The 25,219-nt window shown below is 34.4% G+C and overlaps 1 protein-coding gene across 1 annotated transcript in view; it reads left to right on the forward strand.

Moving 5' to 3' along the window:
- Window positions 1–19,684: 19,684 nt before the first annotated feature.
- The window catches only part of LOC145292960 (tetratricopeptide repeat protein 17-like), a 147,413-nt gene continuing 141,878 nt past the window's right edge, over window positions 19,685–25,219 (forward strand). Inside the window, exon 1 of the mRNA XM_080139173.1 lies at window positions 19,685–19,892. Within this exon, the coding sequence (XP_079995299.1) occupies window positions 19,779–19,892 (114 nt within the window). The 5' untranslated portion in view covers window positions 19,685–19,778. The remainder of the gene's footprint in view (window positions 19,893–25,219) is intronic.

A 25,219-nucleotide genomic window follows, 5' to 3' on the forward strand; every position in this document is an offset into this window, starting at 1 on the left:
CAACAATAATTTGACCCAAATAATTCAAGTGGCTGCCATGTTATTTCATTTTGATGCTTGTTCCGTTTGTGGGCTTGGCTCGAATTAAAGGTTGCAATAGTTTGAAAAATAATTAAAAGAAAACATTTTTTTTCTTTCCATTTAAGAAAAGTAAATTAAATATTTATTCCATTATTTTTATGGCCGTCACTAATGAAAATGACACTGAACCATAAAAGATAATTCAATAAATAAAAAAAAAAAATATCTTACAAATAGGTTAATGAAATACAGCATTATTTGGATGTGGATTTGTAAAAATAAGCCTAAAATTGAAAATTTCCATGTAAAGTTAATAAAAAAAAAATAGATAAATAAATAAAATAAATAACATAAATAAATAAAATTTTTCCACTAGAACTCAAACTAAAGTCAGGTTTATCTATGAGAATATTGTGTCATAACTAGGGCTATGACAAGAGAATATTCTTTTCATTGTTTTGACTCTCGAGTATATATCCAATACAGTTAATCAATTGAGAATCACACCACTCTATATAAAAACATATAAGATATTAACTGATATATACTCGAGAGTCAAAATAATTAAAAGAATATTCTCTTGTCATAGCCCTAGTCATAACAGCAGCTATGTAACTCTCGCTTTCCCTCAATTTTTCCTTTAGTCCTTACATTCCATGAGCGATGTTTCCAACAAAGGAGGAAAAATTCCCACTTTCTAGGTCGACTGTTCTTTTGAGTAGAGGTATGTGTAAAGTGAAAATTCCACGTTAAGTTAGTTAAGTGAAAGGATAGAATTTCCCATTGAAAGTCAAACTAGAGTTATGTTATAACAGCTGCCTTGTAACTCTCACTTATTTCCCCTACCCTTTTTTGTCCGCACATTCCATGACATTTGCTGAAATTTCTTCAAGGTTTTATTTGGAGAGAATGGATTTAAGGAGAGAGAGACTAATGTTATCATCTATTTTTTTAATAGTCAGTGTGATAAGCTTAAATGTCTGTTATAGTTTTAAATTGTGAATTGCCTTTTCTCTTCTTTTCTTTTTTATCACTGACAAACTTTACAATTTATCTTTATCAACGTTTTTAATTTCTTTTCACACAGACAGATTACACAAGAAGACATTTGCTGAAACTAATACTATCTTATCTAGTTATTTACTTCTTAAACTTAACTTTCTAACTTAATGGAATGAGTGACACAGATGGATAGACATCAAAGTAACATTCATCTTAGATTATTCTACATTATTGGTTGTATCTCGTTCACATAGCTGCTCTGAAAAATTCAGTCTTCTCTAGCTCAAATTGCTCACTGTCTCTCTGTTTTATCTATGGCGTTTGACCTCTGACTTCTGCCTCAACCTTATGTCAACTGCCTTTCATTCAACCCTGGGAACGGTTCTGTTTTACAGATCTGGTTTATCATGCACTCAATTCGGCCCCCGTCAAAATTCATACTAGGTAACTTAATCGCTATTGACGTAAGATCCCTAATATGCAACATTTTGACATCAGCTGGAATTCATAAAAAGTCAGTGATATGTCTAAGTTAATGGTCAGTATCAGCAGCTACAATTGCAATGCTTTCAAATTTTTCCATTTTTCAACTGGTTCCCACAAAACAAACTCCAATCATAAACTTCTTAGTGAAAACATTTTGGCAAACACTTGAAGGTGAGCAGAAAATGGGCATTTTGGTTTACTTCTGGCAGCTTCTTAACTCTTGCTTTTCCTTTTCTTTTTATTTTTGTTTTACAAAGGCATCACCAATTACCAAGGCCAAGAGGCCACTTGAGAATAAGGGTTAAAGAGTGTACAATAGACAATTGGACAATAAAGTAATCGTTAGTAATGGAAATTTTGTAAATCTGTTAACTTCTATGGAACGGCTCATCAAAAACTTGTTTACGTTAGACTTGAAGACAACCATATTGTAGTCAGCTGGAAAGCAGGAAAATGGAAGACAATTCCATAGACGTGCAGTCCTAATAAAGAACATTTGATCATGGAATCTACGTTTAGGTTTAGGCGCAGACAAAGAGTGGGGAAAATTATTGATAGTGTTTTCTCCTAGATGGGTGTTTCTTGTGAAAGTTTCATGAGGGGGACCAGAGATTAGAGCTCACTCGAGCACTTGCCATGAAAATAGTGATGAAGCAGAGACAAACTCACAACATCTCTTCTGTGAGATAGAGGTTGCAGGAAAGAGAAAAGGACATTCCCTACAAGGCTACAAGTCTATTTTGAACTCTATCAAGGCAGGATAAGTCCTTTTTAGCAGCTCCTGCCCAGATGTGGCAACAGTACTCCATCCTTGGACGTACCTTGCTCTTATATAGATAGAGAATTGCATCAGCAGTGAGATATCTACTGGATCGATAGAAGGATCCCACCATTTTTTCAGCAGCCTTGGCAACGGATTTAATGTGTATGTTCCATTTAATATCAAGAGTAAATATCAAACCCAGAAGCTTGTCAAAACACGAGGCCTCCCTAAGACGAGAGCCATTCATTTCAATTGATGCCAGATGGGGATCAAAGTGTTGATGATGTAAAGATAGAAGCTTGGTTTTAGATGCATTAAAAGTAACAAGCCACCTCTTTCCCCATTGTACCACATGCTCAAGATAAGAATAGAGAGAATCGGAGAGAACTTGGTCGTTTACGGTCTTAAATGTGCTACCATAGATAGTAGTGTCATCAGCATAAATGTCTATGAATGATGTAAGGATGTGATTTGGAAGATCATTAATGTAGATCAGGAAAAGAGTTGAGCCCAGGATGGACCCCTGAGGGATTCCAGCATTAATACTGTGAGCTTCTGATTTCTGCCCATCAACCACTACTCTTATGAACTTATCAGAAAGAAATGATTTAATAAGTGAGAAGACATTTCCGGCTATACCAAAGCTAGAGATCGTGTGAAGTAAACCCTTATGCCATACTCTATCAAAGTCCTTTGATATGTCAAGAGCAATTGCCCTAGAAAGGTAGCCTCCGTTGAGAGATTCGCTAATCTTATGAAATATAACTGTAAGTACATCTGCTGTAGATCTAGCAGAACGGAAGCCATATTGCGTGTGATTAAGGTTATTTTTGCTGAGATGGCTGATTACTTCTCTATTTAACACAGATTCTAGCAACTTACTCATGATGCACAGGAGACTTATTGGCCTGTACTGATAGGGAGATAACCGATCACCTGAATTCTTAAATACAATGCATACTGATGAGATTTTCCAGGGTGATGGGAAGCAATTCTCCTTAAGACAGCGTTTAAACAGTTTTGTAAGTATTAGCGCTAGTTCTGGTTGAAGTTTTTGAGTACTATAATTGGAATACTGTCAGGGGCGGTTGCTTTACTGGAATCAAGGTTTTTGATTAGCTTGGCAGCATCATGCAAAGATATTTGTATATCACATAGCATGTTTTCTGATACAGGAGGAAATATTGGGGGTTGGTGGTCTTGGTTGCAAAGGGTAGAGTTAGCTGCAGAGTTCTTGGCAAAGAGTTTGGCTTTGTCTGATGCTGACGAGATTACCTCAGATCCATTGATGATAGTTGGTATAGAGCACATGCTTCTGTTCAGGATACTGTTTGCTATTTGCCAAAACTGGTGGGAACCAAGCCACTGCTCAGCTACTTTGGACTTTTTTTTTTGTTCTCACATTTCATAAGCAATGTTTCCAACAAAGGGAAAGAATTGTTGTTTTCTGGGTCGGAATCTATTCATTTAACACTTATGATTGGCTAGTTTTTGACCTTGAAGTAGGATTTTTTTTTTTAACTCTTTTACATCAAGTGAATTTATGCTTTGTCTTAAGCAATTCCCATAAAAGAAAAAAAAAATCCGGATAAGTGTCTAATACAGATCCTGCTTGTGACAAGCACTTCAAAATGTAACAACACAAGCTCCATTTGTGTGATCGCGGTTTATAAACATAATGTTGAAAGGAAATCATGTTTTGAAACTTTATCCATATCCTCACAATGTCAGAAATATAAGTAAGATTCATTGCACTCTACTCATATATATATATATATATATATATATATATATATATATATATATATATATATATGTTCAGACCATCAATTTTTTACTATGTAACACTCTTTCGGGAAATATATATATATATATATATATATATATATATGTTCAGACCATCAGTTTTTTACTATGTAACACTCTTTCGGGAAATATATATATATATATATATATATATATATATATGTTCAGACCATCAGTTTTTTACTATGTAACACTCTTTCGGGAAATATATATATATATATATATATATATATATATATATTGTGTACAGAAAGTTGTTAGTTGAGACAGATCATTTGTACCGGCGACGAATATTGGCTGAAGAGAGCTTGATAAGGATACCTTAAATGGGCCTTATTATCGGGCTTGAAACCGACGGTACCAATGATCTGTCTCAACTAACAACTTTCTGTACACAAAATATAAATACGCTTTTAAAATTTGGATTTTCCTTTTAATTGAGCACTCTGCTGGAATTCTTTTTCCAAAAAAAACAAAAAAACTAATCATATATATATATATATATATATATATATATATATATATATATATATATATATATATATATAAATGTCTATGTGTGTTTGCCCTCTACTGAAACAAGGTTACAGAATCTACATAAAAACTGAAAATGTATTTATATCTAAAAGATTCTGAAAACGACAATGGAAGTAGTCCTCAATCTCTGTGTACATCTAAAGGAGTTATGGGAAAAACTTTCCTTTAAACTTCAAATATATCCTATTTAGATGAAATTTAAATCATATGCATAAATTTTTTCAGGGAAGACAATGGAAGTTGTTCTGAATGTCTATGTGCCCATCAATGTGCTATATATAAAGGAGTTATGGGCCTAAAAGAGAACATCATATATATATATATATATATATATAACCAATTTTAATGAAATTTAAACCATATGTATAAGACACTAATTCAGAGAAATTTTTTTAAACTTCAGTTTCTTCTGATTATATTTGAGGGTGGAACTGCAGTGGAAGAATAGTAAATAAAAAGAAAGTAATGTGGTGTTATGAGTGAAAAAGTGCATAGTGCAGAAAAAAGACAAATATATAGATATATATAATTGTCTTTTCTCTCTCTCTCTCTCTCTCTCTCTCTCTATATATATATATATATATATATATATATATAATATCAAGAGTAGGTTCTTTGATATGACAGGGATGCATTCGAAATGGATGTTTCTGTTTAAAGCACAATTGCGCCATGATACTTGACTTTTTCCCTCCATCACTGGACGACATCTCTGTCGGCGGTCTATCAACACAGTCCGTCTGTTAATTTTCGGAATTATCTTTATGATTTATTCTGCCGTTGACACGCGCTGTGGTATTCATCCCAGGCGAGAAGGTAGGGAGATCATTTCGATTATCAACCAAAAAACAGACATATTCTGTTTAAAACAACATCAAACCATCATCATCATCATTAGAATTCAGCCGTGCAAATTCCTCTGAATTCGTGTCAATGAGACCACCCAGGAGACAAGCTGTTCCTTAATAAACTAGCAAGGTCTCTCAGCATCGCTCGGTCCCCATCGGGTCACAATAAATAAATAAATTATTATGACATGAAAGAAATTTCGTTTCATTTCCTTAGGATAAGAGTCCATGTTTTCGTTCTTATATAAATTTCTGCTTTTTAATAAAACTTATAGACAAACTACTTTTAGTCGATGAGGCTGGGAAGTAAGCAGCCATCATTATCAACGGCTAAATGTATGTTTTTTTTTCCAACTCTCTCCACCCGGGTTGCCTGCAGCGTTCTGATAGCCACTCTTACCATGGGGAGTTGGGGGTGTCTATTCTGAAAGCCATTCGTAACATGAGGAGGTTGGGGGTTATGCAGCAGCAACAACAACAGCAGTTAATTTTTTTCGCGGATGGTGGCACGCTTCCACCGTGCAACGCAGGTTAGTGCTAGTTAATGAATATTTTTCATAATCTTCAAAAATAAAAAAACAAGGGTACAATAATGTTTCAATTTCTCTATGAATTTTAAAATAAAATTGACTTTCTGACATTTTGGGCTTCTGTAAAACTTATGCGCGACGCCTTGTTTTGATTGTGCAAAGCCAGACCTGTTAATAAACTCTCGCTTTTGGGGGCTACTTTAGTTATTTTTTTGTACAAACAAGGTGGGTTTTTTTTGTTTTTTTTTAATTCAATATCTTAAGTCTTTATTTTACTAATTATCGTTGAAATAGTCCTACCCCCCCCATGATATTCATCTTTCAAAGGAGTTTTACAATTAATTTATTTAACTTAAAAATTGTCAGTTTCCGATGTCGCTGTGAAAGCATTTTTCATTATAACGTTTTTTGTTTTTTTTTTACGTATAAAAATCCCCCCCCCTTTTAGAGATTAACTTTAGGCTTTAATCTTTCAAATACAATCAAAAAGTAATCGGAAACCAACAAAAAATTATGATAAACCGGCTTTCAAAACTATGTCTCCCTATCAGTTTCTGCCATTAAATTGCACGTACTTACTTTTTAGCATACGAGTTGCATACAGGTCACCACAAATGACGCCCATTTACCCAATTTAAATCATAGCAGACTGCAATTTTGTCCGCTAAACGACGAAATTATAGTATCCGTTATGTGGGCTGCAAGTGTGCTTGTGCCTGCTTGACATGCCTGCCCTATAGTTGTTCTGGCAGAGATATGCATTCTCTGAGTGCCTTCTCGTCGTCTTTAATGTTAAGCGTAACGGGATACAAACGCTGCCTGTTGGCAAATGGGGAAGCCAGAAATAAACAAAGAATGTTTCAGATTTTTATTCAGCGACAGAACGAACGATTTTTTTCTGCTGGTGATTTGTCTGACGACAAAACAAATAGTCGATGCCATTGTTGTTGTCTTCAAATGAAGAAGAAGAAGAAAAATTTACCCGGCAACTATTATCGAGATTGAACCATGCGGTAGTTATTTTTATTTGGAGTGGAAGGGGTGGGGTCTGCATTTTTCGCTGTAGCATTTATTAGAATAGCCAACAAAACAAAAAAAGGGCAAAGAAATAAATATACAACAAATAAATGTTATCAAAGGCTAGATGTTACTCGTCTACCTACCTGGATATATTTTGTCTTATAACTTATTTTAAAGTGTTTATTTACTTTGAAAAGTAGTGTCAAGTCTGTTTTAAGTTTAGAATGAACAGAAATGGTAGTTTTGTTATAGCCATTTGGACCCTCGATGATCACTCAAAAATCGAACATTAAACAAAATACTGGTAGAACACTCCATTTTCGCATCATTGGTGACATTTATTGGATAGGTTTCCACCAGTTTTTTTAATGTTCGATTTTTGAGTGATTATCGAGGGTTCAATTAGTTATAATTAAACTGACATTTTCTGTTCTAACTCAACAGATTTGAGACTACTTTTGTCTCAAGGTAAATAAATACTTTAAAAATAAGTTAAAACACCAAAAAATTATCAAGGTAGGTAGAAGAGTAACTTATATTGCCTATAGTAACATTTATCTGTTGAATATTTATTTTTTCACCCTGCTTTTGTTTTGTTGGCTATTGTAAAAAAATGACAAAGTTTTTATTTACTTGGACATCTAGCTGGAAAAGATATCTGACCAGCCACAAACATCAGGCTACCCTAGTCCCAACCTCAATCGTCTAGTGGACTAGACTTCTGTATGAAGTTGACAGCTTGGGTGCAGTGGAGCTCCAGCTCAGCTGTGTCAATAACCGACGGAATAACAGAAGCTACAAACATAAGGTCTGTTTTTAATATATCAAGCTCGTCAAAAAAGGAACACTGTAGATTAACACAACAAAAATTAAAATTGCCTCAGTTCAGAAAGATCTAAATTCACTGACCTAGGACAAAAAAAGTGTACTATTAAAACAGATATTATACTTTGATTAAAGCCATAAAGCTAAGGAGCAAAATATAAGGCCTCCTCCCCTTAAAAAAAAAAGAATGCCACCTATCGAATTGTTAATATAATTTGCAAACCTTTCTGCAATTCAATTTGGTAAAAAATAAATTTATTTATTTATTTTACTCTTATTCACACCAAACAAGGTACACTGCCACTTGCATATAAGTGGCTACTATATGGGACCATGTCAACAGGGACACTGTGAAGGGAGTTGAACAGCGAGATGTCTGTTCACATTACATTTAAATTTCTGCATGTCAGAACAGCCAGGGAAGCAGGAGGCCGAGAGAGCATTCCAAAGTCTAGCGGTTCGAAGGAAGAAACTATTAGAATAGAAGGCTTTCTGACACCTAGTGATTTTGCTGCTTGTCGGGTTAGTCGGAGGTATTTATGACGAAGGAGCACAAGTGTTACGAGTTCATCAGAGCACATTCTATTAAAGTACTTGTAAAACAGACACAGGGATGCAACATTGCAGCGATTGGGACAGGGGTTAGAGTTTGGTTGATTTAACGGGACCTGTTAGATTTGAGACGCTTTTTTTAACCCTGTCTAAGGGGGAGAAACTAGCGATGGATGCACCAGCCCAGATGTGGCAACAATACTCGATGCATAGGTAAATGTTACCTTTGTAGAGATACAGGATACAGTTTGAATTGTCCACCAAATTTTAGTTATGAATGTCCAACAGTCTTCATTTTTATTACTGATCAATGAGATGGATACCTGGTATAATGTACAAAACTGTCAATATTTATGACATGCTCATCTTTTCACATCGCCCTGATTTGAGGCTATGATAGTCATCTTCAGTTCAAGAATAGTTTGGGGAGAGTGTTCAGATAGATATTATCTTTGAGATAATCCCATAGATAGTAATCTGCTGTGTTAAGGTATGGTGAGTGTGAAGCTCCATCTGGATAAACTTTTACTGATGAGACAATCACCAAAGTGTCCCTCATATCATTGAACTACAATAAAACCAATACTATTGAACATTCATTACTGAAAATTTAAGGAAAACTGAGGCAAAAATCACCTAAATTATGCTAAATATAGCCCAGATTACTATTTTATTATGCCTAACATCTGTGTTCCAAAATTCATAATGATCGATTAATTAGTTTAGGAGTGAATCCTATACATACAAATATACAAACACAAGAAGAATAACTGTGTTAATTAATTCCCCAAACAGAACAGTTCTGCACCACTTTTATATCTCTTTATAAAGATTAAAATCAAGATATAACAATACAAACCTTTTTTTCTAAAATCATTATTCGAATTTTGATCAAAATCCATTTGATGGTTTTAATTCTTGAAAATTAAAATTTAAAGCTTAAGCTTAAGAGGACTTAAGAAGAAATTGGAATTCAGGGAATCTAGTTCAATTATTATTGACTGTGGATCAAATTCAATGCAAATCTGAAATATTTGAATTTTCAAATCAGAAGTTGTGCCCGTATTACTTACCATATTAAAGTATTAGATTGGTGCAAAAGCAATATCGTTTTCTCACATATGTTGCTTTTATATATGATTTCTGAATTAATTCATTGATATATATATAGCCATGTTATATATCATTTTGAAGTGCGTTTTTTGCTCTATCGACTAGTGTTATTCATTACCGTTCTCAATCTCTTCATTCATTTTTTGTAGGCTTTTCGACAGCATAGACAAAATTCAAATCAACATGATTTTCTTGTTCCAGTTCAAACGAGGCCGAAAAGCTACTGAGACAGCTCGTGATATCAATGATGTGTTTGACCCAGGAACCACTAACAAATATGTGGCACAACAGTGGTTCAAGAAATTCTGCAATGGTGACGTGACCCTCGAAGATGAAGACAGTCGTGGCCGGCCGACTGCGGTTGATAACAAATATTTGAAAACCTTAATTGAAGCCAATCCCCGCAATTCCACACAAGAAGTTGCTGTTGAACTCGAGGTCAACTACTCAACAGTTGTTTGCCATTTAAAGCCAATAGGGAAGTTAAAAAAGTTGGATAAATGGGTGCCGCATGAATTGAACGATAATAAAAAAAAAAAACGTCATTTTGAGGTGTCTTCTTCTGCGCAACAAAAATGACCCATTTCTTGAGCAGATTGTGACATGTGATAAGAAGTGGATCCTCTATGACAATGACATTTGGCACAGTGGTTGGATGCCGAAGAAGCGCCACAACACTTCCTGAAGTGGAAATTGCACCAAAAAAAGGTTATGGCAACTGTTTGGTAGTCTTCTTGAATCCGGAAGAAACGATTACAGTAGAGAAGTACTGCTGACAAATTGATGAAATGCACCAGAAACTCCAATGTATGTGCCTGTGATTGGTCGATATGAAGGAACCAATTCTCTTCCATGACAACGCTTGCCCGCATGTTGCTTAACTGATCCTGTAGAAGCTGAACGAATTGGGCTATGAGGCTCGGCCTCATCTGCCATATTCACTGGAACTCTACCCACCAATTATCACTTGTTCAAGCATCTCGACAACTCCCTGCGTGAAAAATGCTTCAAAAGCCGAAATGATGTCGAATCGGCCTTCAATGACTTCATCGCTTCCAGAACTCCGGATTTCTATGCTAATGGTATAAATAAACTTATTTTTCGTTGTTAAAAATGTGTCGATTCTAATGGTTCTTTTTTTGATTAATAAAATTTATTATGAAAGGAGTTATGATTTTTTGATGTTGAACATCAGAAAACGATATTATTTTCGCACCAAGCTACTACTGAAAAGTAGGGGAATATTTATTAATAGATGTCTAATATTTATTGTTAAAATTTCACAAAAATCAGCAGTATCTTAATTTTTATGAAGGGCTTCTATACCCTTTTTTCTCCCTTTTGCATAAAATTAAATCAAACTAAATATAGCCCACATTTTGATCTTATGTCTAGTAGTCATGTTCCAAAATTAATAATGATTGGTTTAGTTTAGTTTAGGAGTGAATCTTACATATACAAATACATAATGACTAATCATTGATTTTTGTTGATCAGATGTTTTCTTTTTTTAAATGTGTGTGTAAAAGGTGATAACACACATACAAACATGAAATGTTGTGACATATTTATATATACAGGGTGGCCGAAAAGTCCCAGGACACTCTATTTTTAATATTTTAATGCTGCTAAATCATGCGATTATTGCAGCTTTTGCTAGCGTATCAAGGAATTCTCTAAAAAAAATGGCACAAAGAACCTGGAGGCGAATGGAATTGTGCAAGAACAACGAGGGCCAACATACTGATCCCCTAGACCACTAAATTACTCTAGTTGTTTTCTGCTTTGTTTCTAATAAAGTTCTCTTTTTTTGTTGAATATATATGTTTTCTGTGTGTCGCATTAAAAAATACTGTGTTTTATTAAAAATACATGTATAGTGTCCTGGGACTTTTCGGCCACCCTGTATATATATATACATGTGTACTGTAAAGGAAAACAAAACCTCAACCAAGAAGGCATGTTACATGCTTGTCAGTTGGTTTGTCTCAAACTCCACATTGGATCCAGCAAACCATTCCCTCCCTGACATTCCTTTGCAGAGAGACGACACAGTAGATGATCTGAAAATCACCCCTTCTCAGGTGCATGATATCATAAAAAACCTAGACACCTCAAAAACATGTGAACTTGATTTTATCCTGGCTGTGCCATTAAAAAATGCTCTGCTGAGATTGCTCCAGTTCTCTCCAAGCTTTACAACAAATGCCTTGCTTTCCTGACTGCTGGAAAACTGCATCTGTTGTATCAGCTTATAAGAATTCTGGCGAAAGAACTGACTGATTAAATTATTGCCCCATTGGCCTCCTCCCACTTTTCACCAAAATATTTGAGTCCATAATTAACCAAGCTCTAGTTCATCACCTTACAGCTGCTAAACTTCTGACTGACCAAGCCCACTCTACTGCAGATATCCTAACTGTAATCTCTGAAGTTATATACCAAACACTGGACAAAGCAGGGGAGAGTAGAGCGGTAGCCTTAGATATATCTAAGGCTATTGCTTTCCTGACTGCTGGAAAACTGCATCTGTGGTACCAGTTTACAAAAATTCTGGTGAAAGAACTGACCGATTAAATTATTGCCCCATTGGCCTCCTCACACTTTTCATCAAAATATTTGAGTCCATAATCAAGCAAGCTCTAGTCCATGACCTTACAGCTGCCAAACTTCTAAACGACCAAGCCCATTCTACTGCAGATATCCTAACTGTAATCTCTGAAGGTATATACCAAACACTGGACAAAGTAAGGGAGGGTAGAGCGGTAGCCCTAGATATATCTAAGGCTATTGACAGGCTTTGGCACGATGGTCTTCTCAGGAAAATCAGATCATATGGTATTACAGAACGAATATTTAACATAATTAAATCCTTCTTAAATAAGAGAAGAACCCAGGTTGTCCTCGACGGTCAATTTTTTTTTATATATAATGAAATAATGTTGTTTTTCCCCATGCAACTACAGCAATTATAGGAACATAACAATACACTATGTATGTAAATCTTTAACGCTCAACACTTACAGAAACTCCTAAAGTGTACTTCTCAAAAATATGTTTACATTTCATCCTTGTTTTCAAATTATTACATTCAATCCAACCAAACAGATTCTCTAAAATACATATTCCCACAAACACGGTAGCAAACTCTTTAACTCTCTTACAATTAGATCCTCTCAGGAAGCTCATGATCACCCCTTGAGTTCCTTCATAGATATCATTTTCATTAGACCACCACTTCTTTTTTAATTTTTTAATTAATACTATATTTTCTACATATTAGGTTATATTTTTAAATTAAATAACAAACGCTCCCTGATTTTCAATTATATTCTGTCTGTGCTTCTGAATATAATCAGGGAATAACTGAATGTCAAAATGTTTTCAATTTAGCAGTGCGGTTTTTGCATTCATAATACATAGAATCGCACTTCAGAATACTAGATCGAATTAACAAATAGCTCCAATCGTATTAAAAATGGCCTCTTACCATGACGTCTACCAACATCAAAAATTATTTTCTAAGGCAACACTGAAACACAGACAAATATAAATGTATACAAACACAGGCTAATATAAATTAATGTGTAAGTTACATAGAGACAAGAAATACACATACATGCACAGATACATAGAAATGGCTTTGTAATCATGTTGAAGTCAATGGTTTTCAGGACATCTTTTTTCATAACATATTCTTGAAAATCAGTTCAAATGCATTGGAACCCTATAACCATATGCTATGATGTTCCAAAGTTTATCATTTAATGCACAGCTCAATATGTCACAGGCCTGACTCATAGATAGTGCCACTACTAAAAAATTAATATGATTTTTATAAATTACTAACCTTCAATGGGAATACGTCAAAATTTGAGCATGCTTAGATTAATAATTTACAAACTACAGTTATTTAAGTGAAGTCACTCTTGAAAACTTTTTAAAACAATGAAAAAATCTGAATTTTATATGTTGATAAATATTGCTTTCTGATGAGAAAGAATACTGTTCAAGCAAAGCTTCATAAGCATTATTCAAATGTTGTTTTGTTGGAAACAATGTTTAAAAGCTGGTATGTTGACTTTAAATGTGGTTGTACAGATACAAATAATGCTGAACACACATGTCACCCAAATTCGGCAGTTGTCCTTGAAAGCATTAAAAATGTTCACAAACTGACTTTGGTCAATCGTAAATGGAAGTTGTATGAGATGATATAAGAATTAAAGATATTAGAAAGCAGTGTATACACCATTTTGCATGAAGATTTGTCAATAAGAAAGCTGCGTTCAAAGTGAGTTCTCAGAATCGATTACAGACAACAATACATCAATAAGTCAGGGCATTGTTTGCAACTGCTTTAATGCAAGAAAAAGGAGTTCTTGTGTCAATATGTGACAATGGATGAAACATGGATCCATTATTTGACTCCAGACTTAAATCAGCAGTCAGCTGAGTGGACAGCAGTAGGTGAAATCTGTTCAAAGTGACCAAAGACACAAACATCAGCAGGTAAGGTTTTGGCCTCTATGTTTTGGAATTCGCAAAGTGTTTTGTTCATTAATTAACTTGAGACAGGAAGAACCATCAATAGTAAATATTATATAGCATTATTGGTGTACTTGACGGACGAAATAGACAAAAAATGAAGAAGAAAAGACAATGCACCATGTCACGATGGCAAAGCTACATATATTGCATGTTGAATTGCTTCTGCACCCATTTTTTGTAGATCTGGCCTCCAGCTACTACTGGATGTCTGCAGACCCCAAAAGAATGTTCCAGGAAAAGAGATTTAACTATAATGATGAAGTGAGATTTGAAACTGAGGTGTATTTTGAGGCCAAAGACAAATTGTCCTACAAAAAAGGCATAGATAATCAGAGAAGTACTGGAGTAAGTGTTTTACCTGAGAAGAAAACTATATTGATGAATAAAGTCGAATTTTGCCTAAAAATTATTGTTTTGATAGTTAGACCCAGAGAGGTTTTGCTATTTTGAGAAAAGTTCTTGTCTTGGACACAAATTTTATTTTTCAGTTGGGAGTTTCTGCTCGATGCTCCTCTTCTCTTCCGTCAAACACATTCTTACTGGACAGAGTTAAAACTTTTGCACAATTTGGGCCATTTGTTTGTTTTTGCAAACACGAAAAACTACTCTAGATTGTAAGATGCCTGATACTTTCAGAGTACTGTTTCTGAGATTTGCCTTGAAGATTGGCTTTAAGCATATGTGATCTTGCCTGATAGCCAAAGCCATTATAACTCCAATAAACTTTCTCAAAACATTTTATTACTTCACTGTATCTTTTTTTTAATAATCTGGTAGATGTATTGTAATTTTTTTTAATCATCTAGTTACTATAATCTAATTTCTTAAACCATCTTATTTTGTACTGCAATTTCTTGAACTATTTTGTTATTGTACTATAATTTCTTGAACCATCCAGATACTGTACTGTAATTTTTACCTGTCTTGTTACTGAACTGCAATTTCTGGAACTATCTGGTTAGAGTACTATAATTTCTTAAAACATTTGATTATTGAAAGTCTAATTTCTTGAACCATCTGTTTACAATACAGAAATTTTTTTAAACATCTAGTTACTGTACAGTAATTTTTTAAATCAATTTTTGTTATTTTCCATACTGTATTTATGGCAATGAAAATGAGAATAGTGGTCTGAATCTATATATCTATAAAAATGAACGTGTGTGTGTGTGTGTGTGTGTGTGTGTGTGTGTGTCTGTCTGTCTGTCTGTCTGTCTGTGTGTATGTGTAGATTTCACTACGCAATAACTCTGTCAATTTTTAGTCTACAGACTCGAAATTTAATACTGAGATTTGGGAAAATCTAAGTGATCGAGGTTTGGCCAGAAATTTGGCTGTTAAGTGGTCAAAGTTCAACGATTTGACCTTTGAAAACTCTACCAAACTCCTCTGAGAATTTTGGGTCTAAGCATTTGAAATTTTAGATATAGATTTTTTGAACATGGATTTAAGTTAATAACTCGATTTAAGCCCAAAACAATAAATTTTAAGGAGTCATAATAGGGGTCAAAGTTACAAAAATTGACCGTTTTTTTTGCTCAGCATACACCCCCAAACACCTGGGCAACGCCGACCACCCATGCTAGTAATCTAAATAAGTAAAACAAAGCATAGTCTTTAGAATATTTATTTGAAGAACTTAAGCAGACTGAGAGAAAAAAAAAAGCCTCTCATAGAAATTCAATGATGTATCTAAAAAATTTTGGCTACTATTCCAATCTTGATTGTTACTGTCATGTTTCAGCTAATGTAACTTCCAACCTTTTTCAAGTGTATCTTATTGAACTTAGGAATCTTTCTGTTGAACTTGGGAATTTGCACAGAACTTTGAATGGAACCCTTTATTTAATTCACAAGAGTAGCATGCTCTTGTTCTCTCAGCCATGACCAGTTAGAAGTCTTCAATAATTTGCGATTGTATTCTTAATATCATCCGCATTGAGAATTGAATCTTCAATCTCCAGAAGAATGTCATTTAGAACTAAATTTTACCCAATGCTTTATCCGTTTTTCTAGGATTCTGGCATTCAAGATGAGAACAGTAATCCAAATGATTCAAATTATCAATCCTCATCTGAAAAATTCAGAAACATCTAAAAACACACTAAAAAAACGTCTGTTACACCAGGTGGTGCATGGCCAATCTAATGGATAACCTTACAGACTATGAAATCAGTCATATCAAGTTCAAATATTATTAATCCCCATTCTCTCCACTTATATGCAAAATAGTAACATGTGTTCAATTAACTGTATACAAGAACTCGTTTATAGTAGGTATTATACATTACATATCTTCTAGAATTATCTGAGACTGTTTTGGATTATATTGAGTTATCATCTGTAGAACATAATATCATGGAGCTGCTTCCCAGCTGACTATAACAATCGTTTTCAAGTCCAACATAGACAAACTCTTGTTGGGCCATCCTTTTAAATAAATGATTTCTACCCAATTTCCACCATTACCAATCATCACAGGTTTGTCTCACTTAACACTCTTTTAAACTTATCTTTGAGTGACCCCAGGGTTTTGATAAGCAGTAATTCTATAGTAAAAAAAAAAAAACTCCTTTGAATTATATTGCCTAATGAGAAGAATGTGCTCTCCTGTCCAGAAGTTAACAAACTTTTTTCTGTCTGAATTAAGAACAAGGCTTTTCCTCTTCTTTTTTGTCTGGGTTATCAAAGTCACTAACTTACATGATTAATGATTAAACACTGTTCTGCTGGCCTGCTTCACAGTCAACTACAATATCGTAGCCTTTAAGTTCAATGTAAACAAGCTCTTGTTGAACTGTCCTCTTAAATAATCAAATTCTACCCAACTTACATGATTAATGATTACTACAATACCACGTTATATTCATCAACCGTTATCTTTGAGTAGTCTTCATGCCTTGATAAGTGGTGACTGTCTTGTAAAAAAAAAAAAAAAAATAACTAAGGTGGGAGCTGTTGAGCTGTAAATGAAAGAATTATTAAAGTGAATGAAACCAACGCATATTTTCAGAAAATACGCAACAAGCTCTTCATTTGCACCATTCTATTATGCGATTGTGAAACCTGGCTGCATAAGAGCATGTGACCTACGAAAGCCTGAGGTGTTTGATCACTACTATTTATGTTGTATCCTTCGTGTTCGCTGGCAACAAATACCGCAAAATATCCTCTCTACAGTAAGCTTTCCTCTTGAGACGTCTTCACTGATTCGATCACATTCTTCGTCATTACCCAAATGATTTCATCCATAAAGCTAGTGAACTAGCTTCTCCTCAGGGTTGAGAAAACAATGTGGAAGCCAGCTGTAAATCTGGCTCAGAATGATGAAACAGGATGTCAAACTGATCCTGGAGGCCTGTCTCTATAGAGTTCACCGCTGAAACTTTGATTGGTTAACACTTGTATGTTGTTGCGATAGACCATTGCACCTGCTCAGCTTTTGTTTAGGATGCAGTAAATTCTTTGGATTGAGCTGGCTTGCTCCAGGGTAAATGCCGAAATAAGTGCAAGTATTATATTTTGGAACTTTGGAGATGAGGATTGGTTATTCATATTATTTGGAATTTTCAGACTATTGTTCTCATCTTGAGCGTTATTTTTCACACTGCTTCAGTTGATGTAACCTCTGATCATTCTCAGGTGTGTCTTGTTAAACTCAGAAATGTTTCTGTCAAGCTCCGCAAGAACCTATGGCATGGTGGTTAGAGCATTTAGAAAATCAGTTGTAAAAGTGATATTCCCTGAAGGGTGAAGGTTCAATTCTCAGTGTGGGTGACCAAAAAAGACAACTGTGAATTACTTAGGACCTCTATCCAAACAGAATGAGAGCATGCTACTTTCGTGAAGTAAATAAAGGGTTCCATTCGAAATTCCATCCAGATTCCAGAGTTTGACAGAAACATTCCCGAGTTTGACAAGATACACCTGAAAAAGATCAGAGGTTACATAAACCAAAACATTGTGAAAATGACATTCAACATGAAAACAGTAGTCCGAAAATTTCAAATAATATGAAGTAAAAGTATATTTTCTGAAACCATGCATCAAGAATTAATGTACATAGTCATATCAGATTTAGCGGCTACCACACAGAAGAATATGGAGAGTACTGAGACTTTGGAGAGGAGGTTTATTACCATGAACATTTCAGAGTAGACCAATGGTCGTTGCCAATGATAAATCAATGGTAAACGGCAATTGCAATACTGCAAAATGATTTGCAACTGTTGTTGAAAGAGTTAGAGAGTGCTGGAAATTCAGGGAAACTCGTTGTCACTCAGACTACAAGGAATGCCATTAGTTATTATTGATGAGCTATCACTGCAAATGACTTGGGTGAAAACTCCTAGTGAGTAACATAATAATAATAATAATAATAATAATAATAATAATAATAATAATAATAATAATAATACATCAACTGACATCAACTAGTACCACACTAAATAGTTGAGAAAAACCAAAGGGGATGAAAAGACCAAGAAGAGAAAGCACTAACCAGACCTCCACTGGATGAGTGCAAAGAGGACTGGGACCTTGGGGAGGCTTATTACCACACAAATTCTTCCAGTGATAGTCATTGCCAGCAAAACGTAAATGGCAAGCGATAATGCTAATTTATTTGAAAAGGTTAGTTAAAGAGGTGATGAGTACTGGAAATTTGGGGAGACTTGTCACCCATACTCAAGGGAACATCGCCGGTTGTTAACAGTGAGTAATCTCTGATGATGACCTGTTTGAGAACTCCTAGTGAGTACAAATAATAATAACACAAGTAAAGAAACTTATTCTGTGGCATAACAGATAAAGTACATGGTAAAATTTAGTGGTAAATTATACTCTTCTGGAAGCTGAAGGTGCAATCCTCAGAAATACAATTGCAAATTACTTGGGATTTCTACCCGGTCATAGAACAAGAGCATACTACCCCCACGGATTAAAGAAAGTGTCTTGTTCAAAATTCCGGGTGGACTCCAGAGTTTGAGAAAGATTCTGAGTTCAACAAGATACATCTGAAGAAGATCGGAGGTTGCATCAAATGAAATGTTGTGAAAATAACACTGAAGATGAGAATAGTCATCCGAAGAATCCAAATAAAACAGGATTTATTAATTATGCAAGAAGAAGAATGTCTTAAAATATATGTGACAATTTATGAATTTTCGAATTAAATCAAAGTAGAATAAATATTTGCAGTGTCTGTGGCTCAAACGGGTAACAGATACGTAACAATACTTTACTGCAGTTTCACAGTATACCCGATCGTCAGAAAGTAGAAATGTATTAATGATATTCTTATATATTTCATTGTTTCTCTTTTCTTACATTGTAAGTTTATATTGTTTGTAATGAACTTTGAAAAAATATATATTATTTAACTTTCTAAAGTTTAAGATTAAAATAAAAGAAACTTAAAATGAACGCCAATGAAAGAAACATTTAAATAACCGGAAGTTAGTTTTTTTTTTCGTTTCTTTCACTATCATTTATTTATTTCTTGTAAAAGTAATAAAAAACAATGACAACACGACTGTTTCTTAGCAAGTAAATTACTGTTTAATATTGATTTATGTAGGAATGAATGGTATAGACGCAAAATACTTTGTAAAAAGTAAGTAATCGAATTGTTAGAGAAACAAAGTCGAAATGTCCCAGCCTTCTTAGGCTCCGCCCACAAAGCGAGTCACGTGACTCATTAAATATTCATGAGGTTTTTTCAACATGGCGACTACCGTCGTGCTGTTGATATCTTTTCTGCTTGCGATTGTTCACCTGAAGGTAGTGTGGGCCGCAACACACTGGGTAGTTACCGAAGATGGAAGAATTCAAGCGCAGGTAAGACCCGTCAGCTTTCAAAAGAACCATTTCTTGTTTTGTTTCAGATTGCGGAGGCCATTTTAAACGACCGATCTCTTCTGTCTATACCCACAAGTTTATGATATCCCGAACTCTCCTCTGTTTTGCAATTTTCTTGACTTTTATTTCTTGTGTTGTCGTGTCGATTTCACACGTTATATAATATGAAAAAGCGTTTTGTTTATGCGATCCTAGCTAAGATCTTAAGGAAAGATCGGAGTTATTTTTAAAAGCTTATTTCTGTGTCATTTGATCTACGAAACTACTTTTAAGCGTGCTTACAGAATAATTTTTTTAATTTTCAACCAAAACAGTTATTGTATAATAATGAGTCTTTTTTACTCCTGTGTGCTGTTACCTCTTATATAAAAAAACCTTCTTTGGTAATTTTTTTACGACGTGTCCCAGCGTATGATAAACACCCCAACAACCTCCCCATGTTAAGAACGGCTTTCGCAATAAACACCCCCAACTTCGAAAGCCGTTCTTAACATGGGCGGTTGGGGGAGTGTTTATTCCGAAAGCCGTTCTTAACATGGGTAGGTTATACTACGCTGGGGCAGTTCGTAAAAATACCCCTTCTTTTATCCTTTATAGACAGTGTATACGGTATCCACTGAATACCTGTTGTAAGGATACCTACGAATAGTGCAATCTCCAACCACGTCTTTCCTGGACTGGTATTGCTCGAGTGCAGTGGCAAAAAGTCCAGAGCTACTAGAAACAATTCCAGTAAATCATAGCAAAAACAAACAATAACAACAAAAAACGTGTCATTTTCGGAGTTTTCCTTCTCCAAGATTGGTTGCACAACCAAGGTTTGAGTACAGTTTCTTACTTGCTTCTACAGAGAGACACGATGTCGTTTTAATGTGAGTGAAAAATCGAGCTGTCTCCCCCCTCATAAGGAGCTCTCTGAATTGAGACAAAAATAAATTTGCTCCTAGTTTAAAAAAAAAAAAGAAAAAAAAAAAGGGGGGCATGTGTGCAGACTGCAGACCGGACCGTGCTTAAATAATAACGTTATTGTTTAGAAACCCGTTTTTAACAAGGAGTTTTTATATAACTATTCTGTACTTTCACCTCAACAAGATACTGTAAAAATTGATTTTAATTTGAAAATTCTACAAAAAAGAAAAAAAAAAAAAAAAAAAAAGGCAATTTTTCACATCAAAAAAGGCCAACGAGGATGCGTCTGGTGTACTCCAAGATTTAATTCATAGCTGGACGGAAGATTACATGGATTCATACTTTACCTTTTGGTGAGGAGTAAAATATAGTATCTGAGTGCTTGCTTTGATGCTACACTTTTTTTTTCTTTCCTCGCTCAGTGAGAAGAAGGAAGGAATCCTTTTAGACTGAGGCAATTTAAATTTATGTTCCAATCCAGAGTGCCCATTTTGAGGGAGCTGGATTTACCTCCCATTAAAAATTGACCTTGTGGGGAGGCAAGTAAATAGATTATATGGCCTTTCATAATGGTGTTAGTGAAGGTTGTTATACGTGTTAAGATATTCCCTTAAATTGTTGATGCTAAAACCTTCAACACGACCTATTTTCTTGTAAATAAATATCAGTATATGGGTTTTCTTCATGCTAAACATTGCTATGAGCGATAAAAATTATTTTTAAGTAAACACAGCATATTTATGCAAAGGAGGTTCTGTTCTGTTTTTCTTTTTTTTTTTTAGTGATTTTAAGTTAAATAACACCCCCCCTCTTCTAAATGGCTTTCTAAATATCGATGCCTTCAGTCTCGAAAGACAAAGAATACCCTCTGTAGGAGCAGCCGCGCGCGCGTGTAATTGTGAAGCAAGAGTTTCGCAATCCCTAACCACACTTCTCCTGAATCTTTGAGTCCAGTGACTCCAGTGGTAAGGAAAAGTCCAGGACGACTGACAACAATGCTGAGATAAGCGGAGAGAACACATACAGACAGCACTTGGAAGTTTCAAATGGTTACCCATTTAACGTTGCTTAACTTCGGTGATCCATCGGGAATCGTTGTGTCACCGTAATTATGCCGTACAACTTTCTAAATAATAACGTTATTATTTTAGCACGGTACAATAAGTGCACAAGTACCGAAAATACTTTTTAAAAATAGAGAGCGGTAAGAAGCACCCCGATATTTACGATAATTGTAAAATATATATATTGTATATATATTTGTTTTTTTTTTTTAATTTTTTTACGCAAATAGGCCACAAACGAGTAGACAAATTAAAAAAATTGCTTTTCACTAATTCTATTTCCTTTTTAAAATAATTTATGTCGCCAATAGTAACGTTTACTCGACGATGTCAACAACTATGTTATGACTTAAGAGTATAAATGAGAAATAATACTCTATCTTTGCCGATAAACATTAATAGCTAAATTGAAGTTGTCAGCTTTTAGATAGCTAACATCAACATCACATTAACCAAATTAATTATAGTTTTTGTTTTCTAATTATTTGGTTCAGTTAATAATTTAACGGTATTTGTTTGGTTATTAATTAACACAAGTTGTTATAAAACTACAATTTATTTGGTTAAGATAATGTTTCAGTGGAAGTCATTTTAAAGATAAAAGCTTCAATATAACTACTTTAATTTTGTCCAGAAAATACTCTTAAATTGACAGTTTAAAGACCTCAAAATCACTTCGTACGACGTAAACACTTTTTCTGGCCATTTTTATTTATTTATTTATTTTTTATTTATTTTTTTTTCGCGTTCTCATTGTTGTAGATAACAAAGATAAAGCATGTTAAAGGTATCTTTCCATTGTCGTGATTTTGAACCTTTTCAGTTGTAATTAAGTAATATTCAACTACAATAAAGGTTTATTAGGAACCCCCCCCCAAAAAAAAACAACAAAAAAGAAAAATAGAATTACGATTACTGATTTTTGTTGTCACAAAATATCAATCGCAACAACACTGCTGTAACAATGAACCGTGTTTTTAGTTGTATTTTGTTTTCGTTTTAGTGATTAAACATGTACAAAATTAGATATTAGAATTTTAAACATACATATAATTGACGATAAAATCAATTCAAGATAGAATTAAATAAAAACATTTCAACGATGCCAGAAACTCGCGTTATGTTCGAAGAATAAAAACAGAACGAAAATAAAGAACATTCTCTTGTTTTCTAAACGTGTTATTGTTGGCAACTTTGATTTTGATGACAGATAAAAAGGTAAAATTAAGGACCCACCCCCACCCCTTTTTTAAGGGCCACGTTTATTTTTGAAACCGAAGGTTTATTTGTTAACCATTTTTTTTTTTATTCAGCGAAAACCAAGAGATACTGTTCATTATTTCCTTCTCTTTTTTATACATTGTCACGTCAGGCTGAAATACATTTCAGTTGAAATTTATTTCAAATATAATTTACTGACACTTGAACATGCTCCCCACTCCACTCCACCCTATATATGACAACAACAAATGGTGTTCCCTAGAGTCTGGGTGACAAGTATCTTTAGATTTCCAGTACTCTCCATCTCTTTCGATAACCTTTGCAAATTGAATTTGCGTTATCGCAACAGCCTTTTGCCATTTACTTTTCGCTGGCAATGACCATTGGTCTTCACTGGGATTGGTATGGCAATAAGCCTCCCTAAGGTCCCAGTGGAGGTCTAGTTAGTGCTTTCTCTCCTCGATCTTTGCATCCTTTTCGACCCTCCTCGACATAGTGTGGTGTCAGTTTATGCAAACACTACAGTGTAGTGTCACTACACTACTCTTTTGGGGGTGGGTGTTTGCAGTTTCAGTTTTCTTGGTTCTATGTGGTGTGGTGTTGGTGTGGTCTGTTGTGTTCCTCTTTTTGTTTTACTTTTATACGTTGAACGATATCAATTATTTTTAAACACAGTTAAGAAATTAGTCAAAATTTATTTTGGTCAATCTATATTTAATTTGTGACCGATTTGCATAAAAAAAAATTAATAGAAGTTAAAGTTCCATAATTATTGGTTGTGAATAAAATGATACAGCCTCGGCAATCTTCTTTATTGACAGGAAGTAAGGTACCGAACTCGTTCACAACCAATAATTACCGAATGATAATTTGTAAGTATATATTTTTTAAAACGCAAATGTGTCACAAATGACTAGGTAAAAACCTACACATTGTCTTTTATTTATTTATTTATTTATTTATTTATTTTAGCTAATTTTCCAACTATTTCTTTTAAAATAATTTGTCGCTTAACGTTTATCGTTTTGGTACGTAGACAGAATACGAATCGTAGGATTTTCAAGTTAAATCCAGTTTTTAGTGTCTTTTTATTTAATTACAGAATAAAGTTACAAAACGCCCTTCCAACTCGTATTAAGAATGGGTTTCTAAATAATAACATTATTTCACCACGGTTCGTATTTTGCATAAGTACCATGTCATTACAATTACCTGTAAATTCTTGATTAATACTGGCCGTTTGTTTAATTTAACGCGTACCTACAGGAATGGAACATAAAATGTTTACGCTACTGTCAGCTTCTTCGCCCTCATTATCATCATCGTATTTATCGCCCCCGTCCCCCCTTTTTATCCAGAGAAACAATGGACCCTCTCGTAAGGGTGCCTGTGAATCATGGTTAACATTGAAGTTAGTTGCGCAATTCTAACCGAATCTCTCTTGAACTGGCATTGTTTGAGTATTGGAAAAAAAGACCAGTACAACTGGAAACCATGTCGATGAACAGAAAGACTTGTTTCGAAATTTTTCTTTCTTGTAAAACTTGAAGTCTGCCCTACTATTTCATTTTTATCTGGAAGGAAGGATATACCGATTATATCTTTCTCAAAGGTGTTAGTGAAATAATCATTGCATACAGTTTCTAAAATCTACCTGCTTTTTTTTTGTTCCCCCCCCCCCCAGTTTCTGTTTCGCTTTTCGTCAGTTTATTGGAATTTTAGAGCTTTCGTTTTTAGTTTTTAATGAAAAACATCGTGATAAACAAAACAAAGGAATTGGCCTTCGGGTCAAGATCAAAGTGTAGTATCTTTCTTCAGATGCTGCACTTCAATTTCTTGTTCTCTGTCAGTGGAGGAGAAATCCTTCACGACTGAGACAATTTTTATTTTTGTTCCTTTTCTCCACATTAAAAAACGACCCTGCTGTGTGGGGAGACATTGTAAATAGGAACAAAACAAAGGAATTATGAAAACACTTTTTTAAATTTTTTTTTTTTAATGTTTTGTCCGACTCAGATGATGTAATAATATAACATATTTGCCACCTGTAACATACAACATCTCTCGCTTTCACACATAACGGTGTCAGGCCCAAATTACTTTTAAGTCCAC

The sequence above is a fragment of the Euprymna scolopes genome, chromosome 14 (assembly GCF_053919585.1).
Source record: "Euprymna scolopes isolate OS-2025 chromosome 14, ASM5391958v1, whole genome shotgun sequence".
Classification (NCBI taxonomy): domain Eukaryota; kingdom Metazoa; phylum Mollusca; class Cephalopoda; order Sepiida; family Sepiolidae; genus Euprymna; species Euprymna scolopes.